The sequence below is a fragment of the Lepeophtheirus salmonis genome, chromosome 7 (assembly GCF_016086655.4).
Source record: "Lepeophtheirus salmonis chromosome 7, UVic_Lsal_1.4, whole genome shotgun sequence".
Classification (NCBI taxonomy): Eukaryota; Metazoa; Arthropoda; class Copepoda; order Siphonostomatoida; family Caligidae; genus Lepeophtheirus; species Lepeophtheirus salmonis.
In genome coordinates this window covers 6884365-6896935 of record NC_052137.2, presented here as the reverse complement: position 1 = coordinate 6896935, position 12571 = coordinate 6884365, and the positions used below count along the sequence as shown (strand labels likewise).

The 12571-nt window shown below is 32.6% G+C and overlaps 2 protein-coding genes across 10 annotated transcripts; one reads left to right on the top strand and one right to left on the bottom strand.

The window, feature by feature from the left end:
• The first annotated feature begins 1428 nt into the window (after nt 1–1428).
• Remo (Remoulade) lies at nt 1429–7628 on the top strand. The gene is made up of 3 exons (XM_040716060.2): nt 1429–2046; nt 3149–3576; nt 3640–7628. Exons 1-3 carry the CDS (start codon nt 1635–1637, stop codon nt 5836–5838), a joined length of 3039 nt encoding a protein of 1012 aa, XP_040571994.1. The 5' UTR covers nt 1429–1634; the 3' UTR covers nt 5839–7628.
• Nucleotides 7514–12446, bottom strand: LOC121121192 (uncharacterized). 9 transcript variants are annotated; one of them, XM_040716061.2, is made up of 6 exons: nt 12294–12431; nt 12139–12227; nt 11990–12051; nt 10045–10202; nt 9803–9975; nt 7514–7813 (listed from the first exon to the last, which is right to left on the bottom strand). In XM_040716061.2, exons 3-6 carry the CDS (start codon nt 12031–12033, stop codon nt 7634–7636), a joined length of 555 nt encoding a protein of 184 aa, XP_040571995.1. In that variant the 5' UTR covers nt 12034–12051; nt 12139–12227; nt 12294–12431; the 3' UTR covers nt 7514–7633. The 9 variants fall into 9 exon arrangements, with proteins under 9 accessions (XP_040571995.1, XP_040571998.1, XP_040572001.1 ...); XM_040716064.2 differs by lacking the exon at nt 11990–12051 and having other exon boundaries at nt 12294–12429; XM_040716067.2 differs by lacking the exon at nt 11990–12051 and having other exon boundaries at nt 10045–10199; nt 12294–12429.
• Nucleotides 12447–12571: the final 125 nt, after the last annotated feature.

The following is a 12571-nucleotide window of genomic DNA, read 5'->3' as shown; positions in this document are numbered from 1 at the left end:
TTCTTCTTATCGTCTTGTATTGTCTTTTATTATATATTTAAGTACTGTCTTTTACGTAGTATAAATAGTCATGTATTTTGTATATTAATTAGAGTAGGTTTTTGTATTATAAAGAATACAGATGTTCCTTTAATAAGTATAGTCTTATTCCTCCACGCCATTCCTTTTTCTCATTTGTCTCTCGGTCATCCTGGATCTCTCCACCTATAAATAAGTTTGTGTCTCTCCCTCGTCAAGACACAACAAATACCTCCGAGGAATATCAAATATTACCAGGCTTGTTGATCAGAGTTTTTTTCTGATCGATGATTAATTGCCATATTGTATGGCTGATCGCAGTATCACAATCGGTCCTGATCATTATATGGCTATATCGCAACAAAAATAGCAAAAAAATTACAATCTGATCAATTTTTACAAAAAAAAATTACATATCATGTAATAGTGCTGTGGTAATCGAGACCGGTTTTGGTATCGTCTCGGTCTCAACACATTAAAGTCTTGTTCTAGGTATTAAGACTAATACTAATTCGAGCTAAAAATACTGGTCTTGGTCTTGATTTTTGTCTCGAATTTTATAACCTCGGGCTTGACTTGTTCTCGATCCTTATATATGTCGTGGGAACTGATTTGGGCCGATATTTATAAATAGGAATTTTTGGCACTGCAAGTACTAAAGAGTAATTTCTTCATCAAACGTCCCAAAAAGATGGATACGGTCAAGCAGCAAGGTGTAAGATACAATGTTGTACTTCCCAGCAGTGCCAGGAGCGAGCATTTGTTCTCAAAGGGCATACAGATCTTGAGCATGACTAGACAGAAACTGAGAGACAACAACTTTGAGAAGCAGTTCCTATTAATGTCAAATAAAGAGCTTGAAGGAATTGTTGTAGATATTTTATTATTCGCCGGCAGGCTAAATTTAATTTTTTTTCTACATATATTTTATTATTCGCCTATATTTTAGTTTTTTTTCTACATATATTTTATTATTCGCCTATATTTTAGTTTTTTTCTACATATATTATATTTAATAATTTTTTTAAATGTGGTTAATAAAAATACATTTGAAAAAGGTTTATAAATCGATAATTTAAGTTAAAAAGGTATATATATATATTTACTTATAATTATATAGGTTCAAAGAAATTGTATATTTGAATATGATCGCAAATGGTCCTGATCGTTATATCATAGTGAATTTCTGATCGCAATTTTTTTCCTGATCACTTTTACAAGCCGAACTACTAATTAGGTGTCATTGAAAAAATACTATATTAACAAGTTGTGTTCTTGTCTCCCCTACTAGGTTATGTACAAAGTACATATTGTTATTATGAGTGTTATTTATTGAAATAAAGGCGGAGTCATTTTTTTCTTTTCTCCCCAACCCATTTTCTGCTGTTTCTCCCCCTTTGTTTTTGTGTATATTTGTGAATCTATCTCTCTGTGTGTATAAGCAAGTTGCTCTTCTTCTTTCTCTTTCTATCTCTCCCCCTAAATAAGTTTCTCTGGACTTGAGGTTGTTGTTGTTATTGTCGTTGTTCCTGAGGTTGACCCTCCGTGATTTGTCAGATGTATAAGTACTCCATATGGATCAGATTCCCTGATCCCCGGGACTTTGCATCATAAGGATGATTTTGCTGTATTGTCTTCTATTGACATTGTGGAGTCCGACCCGCGGCTCTGAAGAGTGTCCCGCAGGCTGCTATTGTCACCCTCTCAAGAATGTTCCCGTGCCGGATGCCATGCTTCCTTTTGGCCACACAATTGCCCTCAAAGTCAATTGCCATGCCTTGGCGGATCCGGAGGCGCTGGATTTCTCCAATCTCCCGGAAAATACGATTCATTTGGACTTGGCCAAGTATGGACTCAAAGCCATTGACAAAAACGACTTTGTGGCTGTGCCATGGCTCGAAAAGTTGGATCTGCAAGGGAATCAAATATCCTCCATTCAGGAAGGATCTTTTATACGCCTTAAATATCTAGAAATTCTGGATTTGTCCAGGAATAATCTACGGGTCATTTCTCCAGATATGTTTGATGGCAAGTCTTTATAACTAATTAGAGCCTTTTCACGTGATGTCGCTCATTTTTGGGGGTCGAACCAACCAAGTCTCTTAACAATAAAACACCCTTTCCCATTAATTTTAAAGAAAATAGTCAAATATTGCATGTCAAAATGGTACCAACAAATTAAAGGAGTTAACCCTTTCACCGTCTATCAACAAATATATAGCTCTATTGCCTAGTTATGTCAATGTAATATCCTTCACGTCAGTAATTGCATCATAATTGAAGGAATTGGGGCTCAAAGTTGATATTTTTACTGCATAAAATAGACAAATTTCAAATAGATCTTGATGAAACTTCATCAAATGACTTTAATAATATAAAAACTTAATACCTGCATTAAATAATACTTCATTTGGATTGAGTGCCAAATTTTCGTAGCTCTAAAATTATAAATATTATTGGCATTGCCTATATGCCATTCTATAAGTCTACGGTAATATTTAAAAAAAGAGAAATTCAGACTGTTGAAATGAATTTCTTTGATCCATCTTATTGTAAAAAGTTGGAAAACACCATTATTTCTAATGAAAAAATTGAGCTTTCAAGCTTCATTTGTTAATTTACGACAATTTGGTACTCGTCCCACGACTTGATGTCAATAATAAGGGGTGATATTTGAATATAATTATAGTAATATGTACTGAAATCCATAAAAATCCTTAGATTTGTACAATTATTTTTCTTATTTGATAGATATGGCGCGAGGGAAATATCGTATTTTTAACATCCTAATAGTTCATTTTTATCTACAAAATGGAAATAAGATTGTATAACGATGTAATAACGTATTTTTTTATACATTTTAGTGTAAGATATATAATAAAACGAGGCAATATATGGATATATTTTTGATACGTCAGTAAGGTTTATGTCCTTTTTTTTTGTTACTCTCATTTTTACATTCAATAGCTCACTATTTTCCTAAATACTAATGGAATAAGGGGTTTATTCTTATAATACATAATTTCTTGTCCTCCGAAATGGCCCATATCAACAATGCTGACGTCATGTGAAACCCCTCAATATACTCTCATCTCTTTGACTACATTGTCTAATTTTTGCCTCTTTTTAGGCTTGGTACGTCTTAGTCGTCTTAAACTCAATGATAATAGCATCATGCGAATCGAAAAGGGATCTTTAGAACACCTCAACTCTCTCACCAAACTGGAGTTGGCTGATAATCAATTTCTGTGCGACTGTCACATCGCCTGGTTTCTCGATTACATAGAATCATTCAAAAATAATAATAAAAACAGTCCTCTAGCAAATCCCTTAAGAACAAAGTGTGCTTTACCCATTCACTTGGCAGATGTTCCACTTAAAAGATTGAGAAAAGAGTCGTTATTGGATTGTGACAACGACATGGCAACAAATGGTTCTCCTACTCTAAGTGGGAGGATTGAGATCTCTCCTGAGGAAGACATAATTGCTTTTAAAGGGGATATCCTTAAAATTGTTTGTGAAATGAAAGTTCTTAGTTCAAGTCATTCGGATAACAAGGTGAGTTCCTTGTAATACTATTTGATATAATGAGACTCACTCTGGGTATTTATTGCTTTTCAGATTTTTTGGAATCTTAAAGGAAAGTCTGTGGCTTCTTACTCATGGAGTAATATTTCAGTAAATGAAGAATATGCATCGGATACATATCGTAGCATTCTAACAGTACATGGACTTGACGTTGTTCACTCAGGGGATTGGCTATGTAAATCTCGACACTCCTCATCTAGTGATCTTGATGTTCTTGTTATACCGTCTAACTCACAAACATGCACTAAAACTCTCGTTTCAAAGACAGTGAAAGGAGAATACGAGTGGAAGCCTTCTCTTGGAGGGCATACTCAGAGACTACCTTGTCAAAAGCCTCTTCCAGGAACACTCGGCTTTGCTTATAGAGTATGTAGAGAAAATGGCCAATGGGATCACGAAGTGAATGTATCTCAATGTGCTTACACGTCTCCTTTTACCGATAGTCTTCGAAAATTTGCATTAATGAATACGTCCACTTTCGATCGAACTTCTTTATTCGAGAGTGCTGCTGTTTTAAGGAATTTCACAAGTCACCCATATATGTTTAAGGACGTTTCTGACTTGGACTACTTTGCGCGAGCTGTTGATAACTATGTACCCTTTATGGACGCTACTTCATTTCCTCTTGCAGATGTTATTACGGATATGATTGCAAATATACTTGGAGTTGATCCGGATTTACTTTTACAGGGTGAAAGGCAAAAGGGTGTTGTCACGAAGCTTCGTAATGTTCTGATGAATATAACCTCAATAGCTCCAGATTATTCATATCATAAAAAAGGAGTTCTTGTTGTATCAACTATTCCTCAATCAAAAGAAAGAACTGCTTGCTCTTGGAGTGAAAATGACTTTGAATGCTCAGAGATGAAGGCCCCTGAAAGTTATTCCTATAAAAGTTCAGCAACACTGGTTTCTGCTGAATTTGAAGCTAATCATGCACGCCAACCTCTTCGTATTGTAACGTTTGGCAACTCTAGTCTTTTTATTTCTAAAAGTCAAGAAGGTGTATTACCCTTATCTTCATATGTTCTTGGTATATGGAGTACTCACAAATCAGGGAACACCTCTGTCAAAGTGTCCCTTCTTGCTAAATCCGCGGAACTAAAATATATTGAACCTGTTACATGGAATGGAGAAAGATGGGTGACTGGTGTTTGCTCCTCTGCTACCATAATTAGAGTTAATAAAGATGAACTACCTCAGTTTACATTTTCATGTCCTATGACCGGGTTTTTTGCACTCAAAGGAATTCCTGGTGGAAAATTTGGAGGTTTTGATGAATATAGTGACTCAAGTACTCATCAAAGTGTTTCTCACTTTGGCTCAGTTCCTATACTGTTGACGTTAATCATATTGATTGCTGTCTACGGATCTTTGCCTCTCTACACAGTTTCTAAAAAAATTAAAATTTGTCTACTAAATTTGTGGATCTCTTCAGCAGCGCTAATATACTTCTTCGTCGGTGGAACATATCTTACAGACGATAACCTTATCTGCAGTTTTGTTGGAATTCTCTTACATTTTACAACGCTCTCTACTCTTATGTGGTTTTTTGTGAGTATAAATACTCTTTATACCAAGGTGTCCTCTCGAAAAGAAGACAAAAGGCCATCTGCGCACTTCTTCTTACCTTCTTCGTCTTCCATGTGTACTACTAGACAAAGCAATGATCGATTTTGGTTCTTGGAGAAGAGAAGCTTTGTCCTTTTGCGATACTATCTATTAGGATGGGGTCTACCTCTAGTTTTTTGCCTGGTTTCGGGAGCAGCAGACTTATCCTCTTATAGAGGTGAAAATTATTGTTTTATGAAGACAACAACCTTTTTAGGTCTTCTCATTGTTCCTTGGGCACTCATTACAGCACTCATTCTCGGATTTTCCCTATCAACATACTGTCTTTTACACTCACCCCCTTCTCACATAACTGAACACGCTACTCCTAGCCATGTTACCGACAATTCTTATTCTGAAGATAAGTGTAGTGTTGTCAGTTTATCAAATGACTTCGGTGATGCAAAAGGCCTCCTCCGAGCTTTGCTTTTTTCTTATTGTCTTTTTTTCATTAACGTGGATATCAGGGGCATGTTCCGTCATTTGTCCTATATCGAACACTCCCGATATAGAAGGAATTGCCTTTGCCATACTGTATATATTTTTCGGTGTAAGTTATGCATTTTTCAATGCAGCCTATTATGCTTTTGCTCGGAGAGAACTTGGGGCACAATGTCTTAATCTTTTTCGTAGTGATGTAGTTCATACCAGTCGTAGCAACGACCGAGATGATCTCTTGGTTGGAGTTCCAACGCTTTATAAGTCTGAAACTGCAACGGATTACGGTTATCTTTTACCACGGGCTCCTCCTCCAAGTGCTGTGACAGATGCTTTTAAAGGTACCTTTAAAGAGGAAGCTGCTAGTAGTGTAGATTACGCATCTAATAACGTTAGTCATTTGAGGAGAGGCTATGTTGCTCCTGTTAACTCTGAGGCAGAGTATTCGACTTTTGCTGCCATACGAAAAGACAATCCTAGAACATCTTCTCCCGCACCCGGTGGTAGTCTACTTCATTACCCTCAGACTGAATTAGGGGGTATTAGCCCACTCTACAATGAAACAGTGGACAACAATAACCGGAGCTTAAATAGTGTCATCACTGAAGAGTATACAGGGTCTTCCACTATCAAAATGGGTGACCCTTGTAAATTGTTTTCTCTCTCTCAAGCGGGACTACCTCCAGAAAATTATTCAAGTCTACCTCGAAATTCCTCTGTATCTCGACGTCAAAAACGCTATCGTAGATATCGGAGTAACACTGCAATTGATGATGACGACGATGAGGATGAAGACACACGGAGTCGGAGTACGGTGTATAGTGGAAAATCAAGTAAAAAACGGCATAAAAGACCCAATCGTCGCCGTCCAAGATCAACTAAAGAAACAACCATGAAAAAAACACTTGACCAGGTCCCTGAAGTTTTAAATTCTAGTCAATACTCTTCGTCCGAGCTAAACAAGCGTGAAACAAGTGTTTAAATGTGTATTTCATGCATAATTAATTAGCATAATCATGCTACTGATATTAGTTCATTTATTCATTATTGCCATGTTATAATACTATGTATTTATAACTGGACTCTAAAAATAGGATGCAATGGCTTGAGTCGTTAAGGAAACTGATAGAGTACTGCAAGGTTAGAGCGTTTTCATCTGACGTTAAGTATTGTTGATGTCTACCATTTTGGACCCTTAAAGAATCAAGTTTTAAAAGAATAAAGAACCTTTTTTTTTTAAATTAATATTAAGGAAGATGGTGAACTACTGTCGTGTAATTGGATGTCCAAATAAGCCTTACTGTCTATTTCAAATCTATCCCTCAAATTCCTAGTTTTTTTATAAGTTAGATCCTAAAAAAGGTTCTAAATATGTTAACACATTGTTATTTCCATATTGTAAACAATAAATTCAATTACTATGGAAATAAATTGGAAATAGAAATTTTTCTCGTCCCTAATCGATCAAAAAAATTACTTTGTACAAATTTAGGGATTTTCAGTACATATTACTTTGATTTGTTTCAAACATCACTGTTGATCATTGGTATCAAGTAGTATTCAATGCAAGTTTTTTATTATTCTTAAAGCCATTTGATGGGAGTTTAATCAGGATTTATTGGAAATTAGTCTTATTTGGTGTTGTAAAAAGATATATCAACTATGAGCCCCGAACAATGCTTCGCCATCAATTATGGCGTCAATGATAATGCTCTATTTTAATTTAAGAAAAGTTCAAATGAATATATTACTTAGGAAGATGTTGACAGCACAAAACGGACCATATTTCTGAATCTCTTATCATTATTATTTTTTATCTATTTACCACTACTACATACTCGCATTTATTTGAATAATATAGATCTCTTAACGCATTTTTTTATTTGATTTCATTATTTATACAAACCAATTTTTTTTTTGTTATTTATTGTTATATGATAAAAATAATAAATTATGTTTATAGTTGAAGACCATTTTTTTACATGCGTTTCGTAGTCTCCTTTTCTATCCGTTCTCGTGGAGTTGGTTGGTTAATAACTTTGGAAAGGGATATTTTTCTTTGGTGATGATTATACAAATCCAAAACATTTTTAAGTGCATCTATATCAATGTCAACCGGTGAAAAATCCTCAGCAGTATCAAGGGAGTCTACACTTATCTAAAATGACAATGCATTAGTTACTTCCTGTATATATATTAAGTTGCAATTTCTTCATCTTAAAAATTAATTTAATTACAACATTGGTCATTCTAATTGCAAACTAACTACGTATTTATGAGTAATATATATTTGTGGGCAATTGAATTGTATACTGTGCCACAGTCAGGGCTCGGAGTTGTTTGCCTTTTTTGTTGTAGTCAGAGTACGGAGTCGTAAAATTTGTACCAACTCCGACTACGAAAATTATTACAATTTATGTAAATATAACTTATTTTTATAATGTAAGGCTTACATTGAGTAAAGGGCTTTTATAAATGACTATACGTAATATGTATTACGTACCTACCATTTATTTATGAAAGTTAGTTCATTTATAAGATTACTTAACAAATTTCAAACATGCTATATAGTCTATACAATCACAATTCCCGAACATATCTAATGTCTAAATTAGAGATTATGTGCAGAGCATAGTGACTAGCCATGCTAGTATATTCCTTAGTCTTGTGAATTGTCAATGTCATCAGTGTTAGGTCTAACGTTGGTGTGAGAGGTAGATTGTATTATTGTTCCTCGGTAACGAGTATACATATATATTATGTTTGGAACTTATTAATGTATTAGCAATAGATAGATTTTGATCCATTTCATTTGTTGTTCATCTAGTTAAATATCTTATTTTCCTTATGTCTGGCACAATTATTTACTGCAAATAACTAATGACTACCTACAGCTATAAATTAAATCTATATTTATAGTCTCTAGACTTAATTGACTCAATAGTACTTATATAGGCTATAAAATTGTGCGTTTGAGTTGGAGTCTGTGACATTCAAAATACTGGAGTCGTAGTCGGGCATTTCATGTACTGACTCCGCTGACATGACCATAGCATACCTATACTTGATTAATCTGTATTAAAATAGCCAAAAATAACACCATTAATAAATATATCGATCATCCAAGAACTATTCAAGTACAGAAAATCTTTAATTTGAAATTATTCCTCTAATTTTTTGGTTCCAACATGTACAGTTTGAGCTGAATCATTTTAAATGAAGGATTTACAGAGGTTGGGCTTAGGATAATGTAATAATTGAATATTCCATGGATTATCGATATTCAATGATCCAATGATGTTATTTTTGAGTATAATAATACTAATTACTAAAATGCAAATGTTCACAATTGCATTACTCATAAATACATTATAATCTGAATTAATCAAAATGAAACGATTGTATCAATTAATAGTTGGTAATTAGAATAATCAATGTTGTAATTAATTAATGTATTTTAAGACAAAGAAAATGCAACTTCTGCATTACACATATTATACACTAATGACGAAGGGGTATGTGTTTTTAGAGTCCCGGGTCCCGCAACATTTTATCCAATTTTAATATTATAAAAGTTTGGTAAAAAAACACACATTGTACATTATAATTTTTTGTCTATATTCTTCATAAACCTTCTTACTCACATTCTATGTTTGATGATTAAATTAAATTCTTATTTTTTTTTTAGCGTGACGTAACGTTCTTCAATATGTAGAACCTTTTATCCCCAATAATTTAAATATCAGCTTGTCACAGAAATGACCTTTACGTTTAATTTTAGTTTCTAATTCAAATACAAGGTCAATTTTTCTTTTTTTGTTAAAATAAATGCAAAATTCAATGTGTGCCATAGAAATGTGAGCAATAGTGGACTTCTTGCCTATTCCGTGAGACTTTAAAGCTCTAGATTAAGACTTTTCGTTGTTTTGTAAAAAAAATATGATATGATATAAATGATATGACTTATAAGGAGCGATAAAAAAACATATTTCTGTTGGAGCTGCTGGTTTAAAAAACAAAACTAAAGCCGCTCCCTAAAAGTTATAATAATTATTTGTAGTACTGACAGTCCGGAGGACCGTTCTTAAGACTGGACAGACACAAAACTACGTATATGTATATATTTGTTTTAAGTAGAAAGGCTCACTTGTGAATGAGTTGATTTTTTAGGCTCAGGTCTTGTTAGGACTTGACTTATCTTGCGTCTTGGAGGCGCAGGTACATTAAATGTTATCTCTTTATAGGGTGCATCGTCCTCTTCTTCATAGGCAAAGGAAGTGTCATCTTCGTCAGACCACGATTCTCCACCAATATCAAAATCTAGGAGAAATATCAAAGTCACAAGAATGAATAAAGTATGTATATATATATATATAATTAATTTCGTACCAAGAATGTTTTTGACAGTTTTCTTGAACTCTGATGGAGCCATCCCTAGTTTCTGTGAAATATCAGAGACATCTGAGCAATTACTGATGGCGGATAATTTGCGATGCATATCTGAAGATAGCTTTCTGTTGGAGACCTTACGAACGGCCATTTTCCTACTATGAATAAAGATGTCATATTGGGTTTGATAGCAAAATAAAATATTACATACTATTATAATAAGGATATGCCGTGTACAAGTTTTAACTTGTATTAGCAAATCATAAAAGTTGCAATTACTAAAAAAAAGATGATTAATAATTTTACTTTGTATTTGTAGTCAGGGGCGTTCGGAGGGGTGGATAGGAGGGGCTATATCCCTACCTCCAAATAAGGAATTTTTGCCTTTTACTAAAAATTTTTTGTCCTTCGGCTAAATTATGCTGCAGAGCCAAAAGTTTAATATTTGAATTTTTTTTCTAAAAAAAATAATTTTTTATTAATAACTGTGGATTTTTGAATTTTTTTTCAATAATATTCCAAAAACCGAATTCTACAGAGTCCCCTGGTAATACAACACTTGAATGGTCGTCATTATAATGTTGAAATACTCACAGTCATAAATACATAATGACTAATTAATTATAATAGATTAGAATAAAATGATAACATCAATTAATCATTTTTTATTCTAATATTCGATTTTGTAATTGAATAAGGCTTTATGAAAACTCCAAATTGTAACTTGTTCAATCAGCTTATACAATATGCAACTTGTACACAAATGTTATTATACGTTTAGGTATGTGCGAAAAATTCCGGAAATAACAGTTGTAAATTTAATATATTTCCTGTACAAGTTGTGATTCTGACTTTTTTAAGCAAATTGTTCAAGTTACAAACAAAGAATTTTAAATGAAGGATTTACACTTTACTATACTTGGGATAAGGATCATGCAATAATTAAATATTCCATGGATGATCCATACATTAATGTTGTCATTTTTGACTATTTTAATACGAATAACTAAAATATAAGTATTCTGTGGGATTATAAAGCTGAAATGCCTGCAGTTATATAACTCATAAATACATATTAACCAATAATCATGTAATTTTAATAGATTAAATGAAATTATCGTATCAATTTATATTAAAAACTTTCATAAATTAAACTTAAAATATTAAATTTTTTCAAAAAAAATTTTCAAAAAAAGCATCCTAAAAATCCGTTATTCGCAAAAAATTAAGTTTTTAGTAAAAAAATGTCATAAATTAAATTAAAAAAAAAATTCAAAAATCCAGATATTCAGAAGAATTAAATTTTTTTTGAAAAAATTTCAAGAATCTACAGGTATTGACAAAAATTTTAAATAATAAATTTTTGGAAAAAACATCCTAAATTCCAAATTTACAAAAAATTAAATTTTTAGAAAAAAAAATTCATAAATTTAATTTTAAATATTAAAATTTTAAGGAAAAAAATTCAAAAATCCATAGCTATTGACAGAAAATTTTAAATAATAATTTTTTTGCAAAAAACTTTCAAAAATCCTACTTCACAAAAAATTAAATTTTTTGCAAAAAATATTCATAAATTAAATATCAAGTATTAAAATGTTTAGGGAAAAAAATTCAAAAATCCATAGCTATTAACAGAAAATTAAATTTTTTCGAAAAATATTTGAAAAATTAAATTTAATTCCAAATATTAAATTTTAAGAAAAACTAAAAATTCCATAATTTGAGAGTAGGGCTACATTCCTTCTATTCCACCCCTGGAGACGCCCCTGTACATAGATCATAGATATATTTTAGAACATGGGAGGTATAGGTATTTAGGGTGCAAAATATGTTATTTGTTAGGTATTGTGATGTGCGTGATATTCAAGAAATAATATAGGGGGATTGTGACGTTAAATCTTGAGTTAATTAGTTGGGTGCTATTTAGAGTAGGGGTATTTACTTTTTATCACTCGGAAGAGCCCTTCTTCGATGTATATTTCCCATGGTAATTAAACCCCAGAACTTAAACACAATTGATTAAAACATTATACCTTACTTTTAGTTGATAGAAAAATATATAACATTTCAAATTAATCATCATCACCGTACCTGTTCAAATTTTTATGACTAATAAAACTTGTTACTGCTGCAATGTAGAGCGTCTCCACACAATACAATATACACTATATTCCGCACGACTAATAAGTAACAACAGTAAAATGCAAAAATAACTAATAAGAGATTAAATGAAACATTAATAATACTTTATGCTTAGATTCTATTCTTCTTCTTAACCAATGGAGTCCAACTGATCTTCTTTTTATAATATAATGTGCGTATCCTACTTTTTAAGATACGTTCAAGATGAGAGCAATTGTATTTCTTCCTCATTCCGCTTGCCCATCCTTGTACTTTACATTGTTATTGTCGACAATGGCCTTCATTTTCATCATGAACATATTTCATGCTACATGTATGCACTCTAAATACATACATTCACATAATGTGGTCTGCGTCAAGGATACTCACCTGTTATCAGAGG